Source organism: Brassica rapa, chromosome A08, assembly GCF_000309985.2.
Source record: "Brassica rapa cultivar Chiifu-401-42 chromosome A08, CAAS_Brap_v3.01, whole genome shotgun sequence".
Lineage (NCBI taxonomy): Eukaryota > Viridiplantae > Streptophyta > Magnoliopsida > Brassicales > Brassicaceae > Brassica > Brassica rapa.
In genome coordinates, this window is record NC_024802.2 from 13,900,035 (window position 1) to 13,912,735 (window position 12,701).

At 34.4% G+C, this 12,701-nt stretch overlaps 3 protein-coding genes across 4 annotated transcripts; 1 reads left to right on the plus strand and 2 right to left on the minus strand.

Annotated features, from left to right (window-relative positions):
* The first annotated feature begins 22 nt into the window (after positions 1 to 22).
* Positions 23 to 1,541, plus strand: LOC103834567. The gene is made up of 5 exons (XM_009110638.3): positions 23 to 357; positions 439 to 538; positions 648 to 747; positions 939 to 1,036; positions 1,131 to 1,541. Exons 1-5 carry the CDS (start codon positions 219 to 221, stop codon positions 1,429 to 1,431), a joined length of 738 nt encoding a protein of 245 aa, XP_009108886.1. The 5' UTR covers positions 23 to 218; the 3' UTR covers positions 1,432 to 1,541.
* Positions 1,542 to 1,596: 55 nt separating this feature from the next.
* LOC103834566 (E3 ubiquitin-protein ligase KEG) lies at positions 1,597 to 5,447 on the minus strand. 2 transcript variants are annotated; one of them, XM_009110636.3, is made up of 5 exons: positions 4,334 to 5,447; positions 3,896 to 4,239; positions 3,730 to 3,821; positions 3,185 to 3,658; positions 1,597 to 2,730 (listed from the first exon to the last, which is right to left on the minus strand). In XM_009110636.3, exons 1-5 carry the CDS (start codon positions 4,389 to 4,391, stop codon positions 1,737 to 1,739), a joined length of 1,962 nt encoding a protein of 653 aa, XP_009108884.2. In that variant the 5' UTR covers positions 4,392 to 5,447; the 3' UTR covers positions 1,597 to 1,736. The 2 variants fall into 2 exon arrangements, with proteins under 2 accessions (XP_009108884.2, XP_009108885.2); XM_009110637.3 differs by having other exon boundaries at positions 4,328 to 5,447.
* Positions 5,448 to 5,691: 244 nt separating this feature from the next.
* Positions 5,692 to 12,694, minus strand: LOC103834569 (E3 ubiquitin-protein ligase KEG). Its single transcript, XM_018653576.2, has 4 exons — positions 7,893 to 12,694; positions 7,726 to 7,817; positions 7,181 to 7,654; positions 5,692 to 6,655 (listed from the first exon to the last, which is right to left on the minus strand). Exons 1-4 carry the CDS (start codon positions 8,229 to 8,231, stop codon positions 5,821 to 5,823), a joined length of 1,740 nt encoding a protein of 579 aa, XP_018509092.1. The 5' UTR covers positions 8,232 to 12,694; the 3' UTR covers positions 5,692 to 5,820.
* Positions 12,695 to 12,701: the final 7 nt, after the last annotated feature.

Below are 12,701 nucleotides of genomic sequence, written 5' to 3' on the forward strand. Positions count from 1 at the left end.
AAATATATTTAGTATAATTTTATCTATATTGCTTGCTTCAAAGGCAAAACATATCGAACCGGGAAAAAGCAGAGAGAGATCCCTTGACTCTGATTCTTTTCAAAGTATCTCCTACCCTCCCATGGCAATGATCTCCCACTCTGACTCAACTACGCTTATGACCAAAACGTTTTTGAACTAGACGTTTCTTAATATCAGCTTCTTCTTCTTGATTTCCGATGGAAGCTCCACGGCGTTCTTTGGCTGCGTCTCTCTCGCCTCTGCGTCTGATCGATCGTAGGAGTAGTTTTAATTATAGTCAGATGCCTGAAGAGCCGATCAAACTCACTATTCTCAAGCTTGATGGATCTTCCTTTGGTACCATATAATCATCTCTGCTTCCTCTGTATCTAAGGCCTTGTGTGTGGGTTTTTATTATCTATTCCTTTATTTTTGTAGATGTTGACGTGTTGAAGACGGCAACAGTAAGGGAGCTCAAGATGGCTGTAGAAGCTGCGTTTTCTCACTTGCCCATCACAGTTCTTGGCAACGTCTCATGGTACAATTCTTTTCTTGATTTTGAGTTTAGTATTTAAAGACTCTTCTTGTGCCTATCTGTAAACTGCTAAATGATTCTTGATGACACTGTGATTATTGTTTTGATGAAGGCCACATGTCTGGGGACAGTTCTGCTTATCCTATGACGATCAAATATTGATCAACGAGGCTGACTACCTCGTTGAACTCGGCATTAGAGACGGAGATCAGGTTTGTAGTCGCCTTCTCTCTTGAGTGATGTACAACTCTTCGAGTGAAATGCATCCATGAGTCTACTCTTATGATATTTGCTTAATGTTTACATTTTGATGTGGTAGAGTAGAGCAATATTATGTATAGTCAATTTTAGTTTCGGTTACATATTCCCCTTAGTTGTATTGTTTTGAACAAACATCATTCAGCTTCGATTCATCCGCCATATATCAAGCTACTCCATCTTGATGATGAAGCACAAGAGCAAGACACCACCAGGTGTTTCTTCTTTCAAACAACTCAAACTGTAAGACTCTTTTATCTCTTCCATTGCTGTTTATGTTTTTTTGCATTTGCATTACCCGGAATCTCCAAGTTATGAGACAGATGTACGTGTGTAGACCATACAGATTCTCAGTCAAAACCGAAACCTGGAAAAAGAAGAGAACACAAGGCCAAGAAGACGGAGCTGACTCCATCACTCAGACACAGACACAGCCAAGCTTTCTCTCTACTGTATCAGGAGGTTGGCTCTCTTACAAGTCATCACCAAGTCAACGAGGGACTAAACACAGAAACGCCACTGCTTCTACTTCTGGTCACCACCGCAGAGTTCTCAACAAACTCATCAGAAGATTTCGTTTCAAGTGTTATTCGGAGAAAGATGTCTGGAATATGACCAAACTCATCTCTGAAACATGAACATTATCATTTGGTTCTTGTAGAGCTTTTGATTTCATAGTGTCTTCATGTTTTATATGTAAACACTTGGAGGCCTGGCCAATAATTTGCAAGGAACACTTTGATAAGAGTCTTTGGTTAAAAGCTGATGATAGTAATAATATATATAATTAATAGCCAATATCATCAAACATAATACTAGAAAGTCTTATTAAGTTAACAAGAAAAAGAAAATGTTATCATCTCATATAATAAACCCATGTATCCATTACTAACTAGACCATGTTTGAGACACAAAACCTAACCACACCCTTAAACACTAAAACTTAAAAAAACCATTTAGATTTAGATTTAGATTTAGATTTAGATTTAGATTTAGATTTGCGAGAGACCTTACGGTCAGGACCGGCCCTGTCCTGACCATTAGGAATCTGACAATTGCATAGTCTACTCGAGCCAACTCGCTGTTTGATATCCTTTGATCTTCCCACTTTCTTCCCAACCAATAACCCTCCTAACGTCATTGCTGTCAATACACCCACGGCAACCAGTAAAGGTCTCACAGCCCAGTGAAAGTCCTCAAGATGCTGATATTTCTCCACAACTCCTTCAAAAGTACTAAAATCCACAACCTCTACTTCAGCCGGATCAGCAAGACAGCTTCCATGTTCCTGTCCAAAAGGCAACGCTCCAGGGAACTCCACCTCGAGACAACCGTTTGGTAAAACATGAGAGATTCTGCCAGTTGCCCAAACTCCTCTATCTTTACGTATCCATTTGAATCTTGGGGTGACAACAAAGGCTTTGATCTTCACAAACTGACCAACACTGTATCCTTTAGCCATCTGAAGCTGTGATGAAGTCCCTCTCCAGAGAGTTGGCAACCCAATAAACCCAACAGCTACAATTCCCTCACGGTTGATTGAATGGACAATGCCAACTGGAGAACACCTCTTGTCTGCTACTCCTACATACTTCAGACGTACCCAATCTCCAGAAGCCAAGTCTTTAGTTACCCTTTCAAGAACAGATACGTGAACCCTTAACGGATCATGAACACCATGGACTTTAACCAGAGCAAACCCATCTGAGTCGGTTGTGTCACGTTCTAAACCAACCACCTTTCCTTCTGGCACATCCATGTTCTCATGCTTACACGAATTGGCAGGCTTTCTTGAACGCACTGTGTCCCCTACTTGTAGATGATCCTTAGAAAGGAACCATTCTGTATAGCCGAGATTAGCTGAGCTCTTCCTGATTTCTCTACTATCAATGCCTCTCCAGAAGGACCAGAACTCTTCCTCCTCTGAGTTCTGCAACCTGTAATATATCAAGAGTGTAATATGTCAAGAGGTACTACTAAGACTAATGTTCAAATTAAAAAATTGATAGGCGGCAAACTAAATGATTTGTAGAGAGTAAGTGGATTATTCGAGGCATAAACAAAGCCTAATCGTTAACAAATTACTATTTACTTTATATTTTTACAATAACACTAGATATTTTAATCAGACAATTATTTTGATAAATTATTAAAACTAAATAATCAAAATAGACAAATTTTGGAATTCGTATTAAAGTTATTGTTTAATTTAAGAGATTTATATCAATTTAAACCGATTTAGACCGTTTTTAGCCGATCTAGAATAATTTAAACCGATTTGATTCGCATAAGTAGGAGGCAGCTCCGAATTTTTAGAAATTTGATAACAAAAACACTTTTGCACCGATCTTATTCAACCTGAATATAGGATGGTGACAAGGTTTGATTTACCTCTTCAAGACGTGTAAGATGTCTGTCATAGAAGGTCGGCTTCGAATATCATACATAAAGCAACCCTGAAGTAGCTTCTCAAGAGGAGGCGGTATGGCATTGGGGATAGTAAGCTTTTCTCTCTTCATGACCACTAAGTTATATATTTCATCGATGGATTTACCACTCCAAGGTTGTACATCAGTGAGCATTTCCACAATGCTGCATCCAAACCCCCAAGAATCAGTCTCAAAGGACATGGGACCTCTTACTTCAGGTTGCCACTGTTCTGGAGCCATATAGTTTGGAGTTCCAAGTCTCATTATCATATCAGAACTTGGCAAAGGGATACTATGAAGTAGATAAGGGACTCCAACATCCCCTAGGATGGCCTTGTCGTTATCAAGGAGAAGAAAGTTAGAGGGCTTGAGATTGAGAATCAGAAACCCTTTTGCGTGCAACTCAAGAATCCCTGTAACTAGATCAATCCCATATCTGCAAAATATAGACGAGAGGACATTAGTATTCTATATAAGAGCTGCTTGATTGTGTAATAAAAGACTTACCTCAATACATCAGACAATGAAAGCTTTCCTCCTTTAAGCCGAGCCATCTTGTCACCAACACAGCCCTCATAGAATTTCATGACGAGGCAAATCTACAGTTTACAAATCTCTAATCAAAACATGGGGAAAACTAGAGAAACACACATGTTTGTTTTTCTTTACTTACCCTTCCACTAATGATAGAGACTCCTCGGAGGAGACAAACATTCTCCATCCCTTGAGACTTGGATACCAAATCCTTAAACTTATCTACCACAACTCTCATCTGATCTTTATTGATGGGATGAAGCATTTTGATGGCCACTTCATAGTCCTTTGTGGACTGATGATGAGTAGCTAGCCAAACATCACCAAAGGGACCTCTTCCAATTCGATGCCGAAGCTCCAACGTTGCAGAATCAATCCAAGGACTCGTGCCGGCTGCTGCTAAAGCGGTCTTAGACTCGCCTTCAATGATTTCATAGTCAAAATCATCATTCTTTTTAGCAGTAATCTTTGAAGCCATATGATCTGAACAAGATAATGCAGTTTCAACAGTTAGCCTACAACTTAAATGGAACACAAGTCGAAGAAAGTGGATCCACAAGATAGAACATACTCAAACCTAAGTTGGTTAAAGAAGAAGAGCCTTTTTTATCACTTTCCCTCGTCTTCGCCGTCATTAACTATACGATGTTAGGGTTTTTAAAGGTTTCTTAATCCGCCGACCACTTCTTTATTGGCGTAAAGGCCACGTAAATTCTTTGTTGGGCTTAGTTTGGAGAATCCAGTTTGTCGTTTGCCAATATTTGAGATTTTCTTGAGGCCTTGTAAAAATAAACAATAAATTGATAATCATATATAGTATATTAAAAGAGAAATATTACAACATTTATTAAACTAACCATAAAAGTTAACAATAAAAAAATTGAAAAAGCTACATTAAACGTATATCTGAAAAGTTATAATAAAAAGTAATAAGTAAATATACAATATAAGATATAGAAATATTACATTAAACATCTATTTAATATTTAAATTTGATATAAAAGTACATAATTACCAAAAAAAAACGAAAAACAAAAAAAGTAAATATACAATATAAAGTAAAATAGATAACAAATAAATATATAATATAAAAAATAGAAATAATACATTAAACATCTATCATAATTCTATCATTTGATATAAAGCAAAATAAGTAAATATGCAATATAATAAAAAGATATATTAATAATATGTACATTTTGATGATCCATAGAGCGACCACGTCATTTATACTAATAAAAAATACTTTTTGAAGCTCCATAGAGTGTCTACATCATCATAAAAAATTTCTTTGAAAAGAAGACATGTGGCATAATTACCAAAAAAAACAAAAACAAAAAAAAAGTAAATATACAATATAAAGTAAAATATATAATAAATAAATATACAATATAAGAAATATAAATATTACATTAAACATCTATCATAATTACCAAAAAACAAAAAAAAAACAAAAAAAGTAAGTATGAAATATAAAGTAACCTTTTACTATTACAAACAAATGAAAAAATTCAAAATAAACAAAATATCTAAATTTATTATATTTAAATAATTACTGAAAAATTAGACGTGTGTTATCCTAAATTCATATTTTCAATATTTATAGTCTTAAGGAGAGATTCAATATAAAACAACCCAATAGAAACAACATAACTAAACCTAGATGACCGAACAAAATAAACATTAAATAATTTATACTGCAAAGATATAAAAATATTATTTTCAAAATATCTCAATAATCATATTAAAAATCTAATAAACGCAACAACACTAAAGTTGAATTTCTTAACAACAAACATCTTCAACAGAAAAAGTTGAGAAAATTAACAACAAACATAAAAATATGACTTAATAAATAACATAAATCAAACTTTTCAATTTAAAAACAAATGTTTAACAGAAAAATAATGAAAATAAATATTCCGCAAGCACAGAAAAACCACTATTATAATATAAAATGAACAATTTGGCATCTAGATGTTGCATCTGAATGCAAATAATAACTATAAAAATAAACAACATTTGGATGCAATATCTAGATGTTGTATACAATTATATGTTGCGTCAAATCCAAATATAAAAGCGAGCATGGTCTAACTTCATTGATGCCAATAGACCCATGGCAGCCAGTAAAGGTCTCACAGCCCAGTGAAAGTCTTGTAGATGCTGAATTTTTTCCACAACACCTTCACAAGTACTAAAATCCACAACCTCTACTTCAGCCGGATCAGCAAGACAGTTTCCATGCTCCTGTCCGAAAGGCAACGCTCCAGGGAACTCCACCTCGAGACAACCGTTGGGTAAAACATGAGAGATTCTGCCAGTTGCCCAAACTCTTTTATCTTTACGTATCCATTTGAATCTTGGGGTGACAACAAAGGCTTTGATTTTCACAAACTGACCAACACTGTATCCTTTAGCCATCTGAAGCTGTGATGAAGTCCCTCTCCAGAGAGTTGGCAACCCAATAAACCCAACAGCTACAATACCCTCACGGTTGATTGAATGGACAATGCCAACTGGAGAACACCTCTTGTCTGCTACTCCATACTTCAGACGTACCCAATCTCCAGAAGCCAAGTAGTCTTTAGTTACCCTTTCAAGAACAGATACGTGAACCCTTAACGGATCATGAACACCATGGACTTTAACCAGAGCAAATCCATCCGAGTCGGTAGTGTCACGTTCTAAACCAACCACCTTTCCTTCTGGCACATCCATATTCTCATGCTTACACGAATTGGCAGGCTTTCTTGAACGCACCGTGTCGCCTACTTGCAGTTGATCCTTTGAAAGGAACCATTCTGTATAGCCGAGATAAGCTGAGCTCTTTCTGATTCCTCTACTATCAATGCCTCTCCAGAAGGACCAGAACTCTTCCTCCTCTGAGTTCTGCAACCTGTAATATATCAAGAGTGTAATATGTCAAGAGGTACTAAGACTAGTGTTAAAAAAATTGATAGGCGGCAACTAAATGATTTGTAGAGAGTAAGTGGATTATTCGAGGCATAAATAAAGTCTAATTGTTAACAGTCTAATCGTTAACAAATTACTGATTTATTTTATATTTTTACAATAACACTAGATATTTTAGTTTAAGGTTTAATTAAAAAAAATATTTTATTAAAACTAAATATACAAAAAATGACAAATTTTGGAATTTTTATTAAAAATATTGTTTAATTTAAGAAATTTATATCAATTTAACCCGTTTTAACCAATTTAGAACATTTTAAACCGATTTGATTCGCATAAGGAGGAGGCAGCCCCGAATTATAGAGAATTGACTAAGACAATTCGGGGCTGTCTATTAAAACCAATTTGATTCGCATAATTAAGGACTAATGTGTTAAGTGATAACAAAAATTCTTTTGCACCGATCTTATTCAACCTGAATATAGGATGGTGACAAGGTTCGATTTACCTCTTGAAGACGTGTAAGATGTCTGTCATAGAAGGTCGGCTTCGGAGATCATACATAAAGCAACCCTGAAGTAGCTTCTCAAGAGGAGGCGGTATGGCATTGGGGATAGTGAGCTTTTCTCTTTTTATGACCACTAAGTTGTAAATTTCGTCGATGGATTTACCACTCCAAGGTTGTGCACCAGTGAGCATTTCCACAATGCTGCATCCAAACCCCCAAGAATCAGTCTCAAAGGACATGGGACCTCTTACTTCAGGTTGCCACTGTTCTGGAGCCATATAGTTTGGAGTTCCAAGTCTCATTATCATATCAGAACTTGGCAAAGGGATACTATGAAGTAGATAAGGGACTCCAACATCCCCTAGGATGGCCTTGTCGTTATCAAGGAGAAGAAAGTTAGAGGGCTTGAGATTGAGAATCAGAAACCCTTTTGCGTGCAACTCAAGAATCCCTGTAACTAGATCAATCCCATATCTGCAAAATATAGACGAGAGGACATTAGTATTCTATATAAGAGCTGCTTGATTGTGTAATAAAAGACTTACCTCAATACATCAGACAATGAAAGCTTTCCTCCTTTAAGCCGAGCCATCTTGTCACCAACACAGCCCTCATAGAATTTCATGACGAGGCAAATCTACAGTTTACAAATCTCTAATCAAAACATGGGGGAAAACTAGAGAAACACACATGTTTGTTTTTCTTTACTTACCCTTCCACTAATGATAGAAACTCCTCGGAGGAGACAAACATTCTCTATCCCTTGAGACTTAGAAACCAAATCCTTAAACTTATCTACCACAACTCTCATCTGATCTTTATTGATGGGATGAAGCATTTTGATGGCCACTTCATAGTCCTTTGTGGACTGATGATGAGTAGCTAGCCAAACATCACCAAAGGGACCTCTTCCAATTCGATGCCGAAGCTCCAACGTTGCAGAATCAATCCAAGGACTCGTGCCGGCTGCTGCTAAAGCGGTCTTAGACTCGCCTTCAATGATTTTGTAGTCAAAATCATCATTCTTTTTAGCAGTAATCTTTGAAGCCATATGATCTGAACAAGATAATGCAGTTTCAACAGTTAGCCTACAACTTAAATGGAACACAAGTCGAAGAAAGTGGATCCACAAGATAGAACATACTCAAACCTAAGTTGGTTAAAGAAGAAGAACCTTTTTTTTATCACTTTCCCTCGTCTTTGCCGTCATTAACTATATGGTGTTAGGGTTTTTAAAGGTTTCTTAATCCGCAAGGCTTTCAAACAATTATAACTATAAAAAATCAAAACAGGTAATATTAATTGTTATTAATAAATTAAGAAAATTTATAACCAATATCAAACAAGGTAAGTTAACAAAAGTAAAATATTAATAATAAATTAATTTAATATAGAAAATATTTTTCGAATTTTAACATAAAAATAAAATACAATATAATAATAATTAATTAAAAATGCAAGACTTTCATAAAATTATAAGTAATTTAATTTAACTCATGATTTTCAAAGTTTAGGCTATATGCTAATAAAAATTTATCTTATTAAATAAAGTTTGGTTTTTCAAAGTTGCTAATTAACATGATCGCGACACATGTCAATTATATATTTTAAGATTATGACTTGTGTTTAATCATTTAAACATGATAACCGTTATATTTGTTCACAAAGATGGAGAGGAAAATTCATGTTAAGGTCCCCATTGGATTTGAATGAACATCCTTGAAGCTGCTCATGGAAACAATATAAAACTCTCCAAGGCACTATTTTCTTCCATTTTCTTCCATTTGATTCATTTTTTTTTTGCTCTGATGAATTTGAGTTGCAGGGGGCTTTTTTTTATCTAAATGTTCAGGGGCGTGTGAAGGTTCTCTAGCGTGTTCAACGTGCCATGTGATCGTTGGGAAAGCTAACAGTCTTTTTTCTTGCAATAAATTGATCATCAAGTGTGCTTTAACCAAACTGTGATTGAAAATTAGGACACTGAATACTACAACAAACCTGAAAGAGCCAACAGATGAAGAGATATGATATGCTGGATCTTGCTTTCGGGTTAACAAAAATGTGAGTTCTGTCTCTCTTTATGCTTTAAATGGTCTCACTCAGGTTCCTTTGTAAATGTTGTTGATATGTTTACATCTGGAAATGTTTATAGGTCTAGATTGGGATCTCAAGTCATACAAAGCCAGATAGCTAGATGGAGTACGCTTAGCTGTTCCTTCAGCCACAAGGAATTTCGCAGTTGATGGGCTCGTTCCAAAACCTCACTAAACCATTTCAAAGTCTCTCACAGCAGATGATATTTGGGAAAATTTGATAATTATAAATAAGTTTTTATTAATAAATATATTACTAAAAATCTAAATTTGTGTTACTAATCGCTTCTAAGAGCATCTCTAACCCTATGCTAATTTTTTCTCTATATACTATAATAAAGTAAAATCTATTCCAATTAATTTTTATTTTTTCTCCTAAATTAGAGATTGCTATTTTCTCCTAAATTAGAGAAATACAATTTCTTTTTACAGATAACAACACAGTTTTTTTTTACATAATAATTCTTAAATACAGTTTCTTTTTAGACAGATTTTATCATGTATTATGGTATTTGCGGATAATAAACTCGAAAACTCTCAACTCAAGTGACTGAAAATATCATGGGATAATTTGCAAAATACCCTATTTAGGATTTGAAATTTGATAATTGCATTTTCTATTTTACTTTTTGAAAAATACACTTCCTTGATTATGAATTGATTTTTTTACCCAAGATATTTCAATAATTAAGATATTAATTCAAAATTAATATATAAATTCAAAACTAAAAATAATATCATTAAAATAATTTATGTTTAAGATAACCATGTGTATTGAGATAAATATGTCATAATCTTTCCGAGTTTCTTGTGGGGTAATATTTTCCCACGCCTCCAATTGTTCTTTTCTTTCCTGTGTAAATTGTGGCTTGAAAGTTGTACCTTACTAGCAACAAAGAGTTATGATTAAGAGTGTTGTTGTGGTGAGCATGGTTACATGAGCGGACCTCTGTGTACTGATCTCTTAAGGGGGAGTCAAGACCGCTCATGCTGAGGAAGAGAACGATGAAGAGGAACAATATCAAATGTGGATGCGGAAATGACAAGATTTTTTATTTTACACCATACTTCATTCAAATCTTTCTCATCAAACCGTTGTCAGATTAGTCACTGAAATAGAAATTCCATATAATGGGATTATTATGTTACATTGTTTCTCCAGTGGCAGATTCGATATGTTTAAGTAGAAACTGATGTAGCTTCTTTCTTAACTCTTTGACTTTTTCACTGGCTTCACATCTGTTTTTTATTAGATCATCGAGCCAACAGTTTACTGCTTTAAGGCTGATAAGAATAGACTATTTTCCATTTGCTTCTTCTTTCTTCACAAAGAAGGACCCTTTCTTCAGTGAGTTCTCTAAATATTTAAAAGAACCATTGGCTTGAAACTCAGAGTAACTTCTCTGCTAAACTCAGTGACTCTTTTAACCTGTTCTTACCTTCAAAATTACTTATTTCAGAAACAGAACTATGTTTTGTTGAAGGCTGTTTGACACCCTTGTAAGCTTGGTTTCTTGGACTTGTTGTATTCTCCTTGGGATTTAGTTTCTCAGACGTGTTGTGAATAACAATGTATTGATGATTGTTGGACCCAATTTCAGTCAGTATGTAAATGGGCCGCGATCAACTAAATGGGCTGCAAAGAGCTAAAGCCCGCAGCGAGTACTCGAGCTCCAAACAGAGACTTCGAAGATCGGGAACGATCGCGGAGATCGCGGAGCAGTTGCGAATACCACAAGAGCGGCATGCTATAAGAGAAGGTGGACGTATAAGGAAAGGCACACGTTGAAAACCCTAGAGAGAGCGACACCCACACTTCGACCTTGTTTTCACCAACCTTTAGATCTTTTCCTTGAACGATCTGATTGTTACATTCGATCTTGTTTTACTCATTGTATTCAATCTCATTCATCAATAAAAGTCCATTTTTACCTACCGGAAACTGATTATATCGTTGTGTTCTAAAGATATCGTTGCCTACATCATTTATCTTCTCCTGATTAAACTCCCGATCACTATCAAATTCTTAGTGTAGATTTTAGGATCTACAATGATGGTCTTGGTGAGCAGTAGTATCCTCTTGCTTTCCAGGCTCTTTGAATAAGTTGAACTGGGAAAAACCGGCCACTACAGCATCTTGAACCCAAGCTACTGCATTCTTTTTAGCTTCTACCTCCTAATCTACAAGAGCCGTTGTGAGTAAGCAACAGACAGAGTGCTTTGCAGAAAAACGTTTAGAACAGAAAAATGTTTTCAGAAAAACGTGTAGAACATAAAAGCGTCAAATTCCAAAGTCGTAGCTAGCACGATTGTGTCCTGAACAATGACATCTTGAGCAAGCTTGTTTTCGTGTTTTTTTTTTTTTGAGTTGTTGCTTGTTCTCCAAAGCATTCATATCTTCTTTTCACATGTTTTCCATAACCTTTTTTAACATCTGCAAAATTAGAGAAAAAAGAAAAGAAAAACAGTTTCAGAAATTGAGAGGACACGAGAAGGAAGGAGACGAGAAGACGAGTCGCAGTCTTGAGTTCTTTTTTTTTCAAGATAATAAAATAATTTAAAACATTATTAAAAAGATATGGGAAAGATAATGTGCAAATATATTAAAAGAGATAATTGGTAGATTCTCTAACGATTTTTATAAAAAATAATAATAATTTATAAACAATATATTAGATTTTTAGAAATATTAAGATTGGGCAATTTAGTAATTTAATATATATATATATATATATATATAAGTGTATTTTTCCAAAAACTTAAATAAGGTGTAGTTTTCAAATTATATTCTTATTTGAATGCATTTCTCCAAATTTTTCCTATATAACTTATTTATATTTAAACAAAATATCTATCTTATTAAAGTAGAAGTACCTAAAGGTTTTGTTTGGCAATTTTGATAGTAGTAAAAAAAACTCATACTATTTGGAAACATGGATAGCTTAATAAGATAGATTTATTATTTCATGCTTTTAATTCTCTTATATCTTTGACCCGTTTTTGTGTTGGTCCACCAATGATAATCAAATAATGCTCTTTGACATACATACATACAAAACGTTTTATTCCGTATCAAACCAAATCATAGAAACCAAAACTGAAATATTTCTTAACAGTAATATTTTTTAACAGTATCATTCTATGGATCTCCTGTTACACAATACACTGAAAAAATACATAGTTTAAACATATAAACAACAGTAGTCAAACTAGAACCGTTAACTTTTTGTTTTTTAAAGTTTGTATATACTGTAAAATATACATTCGCACAATCGCGCGGATCAAGATCTAGTTTATATTTATAATTTTTGCTTGGCTAAAGCTTAAATCAAGAATATTAAAATACTTTTTATAATTTTGTACTCTGTTATTAAAAATAATATATTTATTTAATTATATATATTATATTATATTTTAAATTTAATTTT

Excerpts from the sequence above, each read along its gene's own strand:
- LOC103834566 (XM_009110637.3), bottom strand. The coding sequence starts at position 4,391 with ATGACGGCGAAGACGAGGGAAAGTGATAAAAAAGGCTCTTCTTCTTTA. Across the intron at positions 3,659-3,729 it reads TCATTGTCTGATGTATTGAG|ATATGGGATTGATCTAGTTA; the intron begins GTAAGTCTTTTA and ends TATATTTTGCAG. Across the intron at positions 2,731-3,184 it reads ATCTTACACGTCTTGAAGAG|GTTGCAGAACTCAGAGGAGG; the intron begins GTAAATCAAACC and ends GATATATTACAG.
- LOC103834567 (XM_009110638.3), top strand. The coding sequence starts at position 219 with ATGGAAGCTCCACGGCGTTCTTTGGCTGCGTCTCTCTCGCCTCTGCGT. Across the intron at positions 358-438 it reads GCTTGATGGATCTTCCTTTG|ATGTTGACGTGTTGAAGACG; the intron begins GTACCATATAAT and ends TTATTTTTGTAG. Across the intron at positions 539-647 it reads GTTCTTGGCAACGTCTCATG|GCCACATGTCTGGGGACAGT; the intron begins GTACAATTCTTT and ends GTTTTGATGAAG.
- LOC103834569 (XM_018653576.2), bottom strand. The coding sequence starts at position 8,231 with ATGGCTTCAAAGATTACTGCTAAAAAGAATGATGATTTTGACTACAAA. Across the intron at positions 7,655-7,725 it reads TCATTGTCTGATGTATTGAG|ATATGGGATTGATCTAGTTA; the intron begins GTAAGTCTTTTA and ends TATATTTTGCAG. Across the intron at positions 6,656-7,180 it reads ATCTTACACGTCTTCAAGAG|GTTGCAGAACTCAGAGGAGG; the intron begins GTAAATCGAACC and ends GATATATTACAG.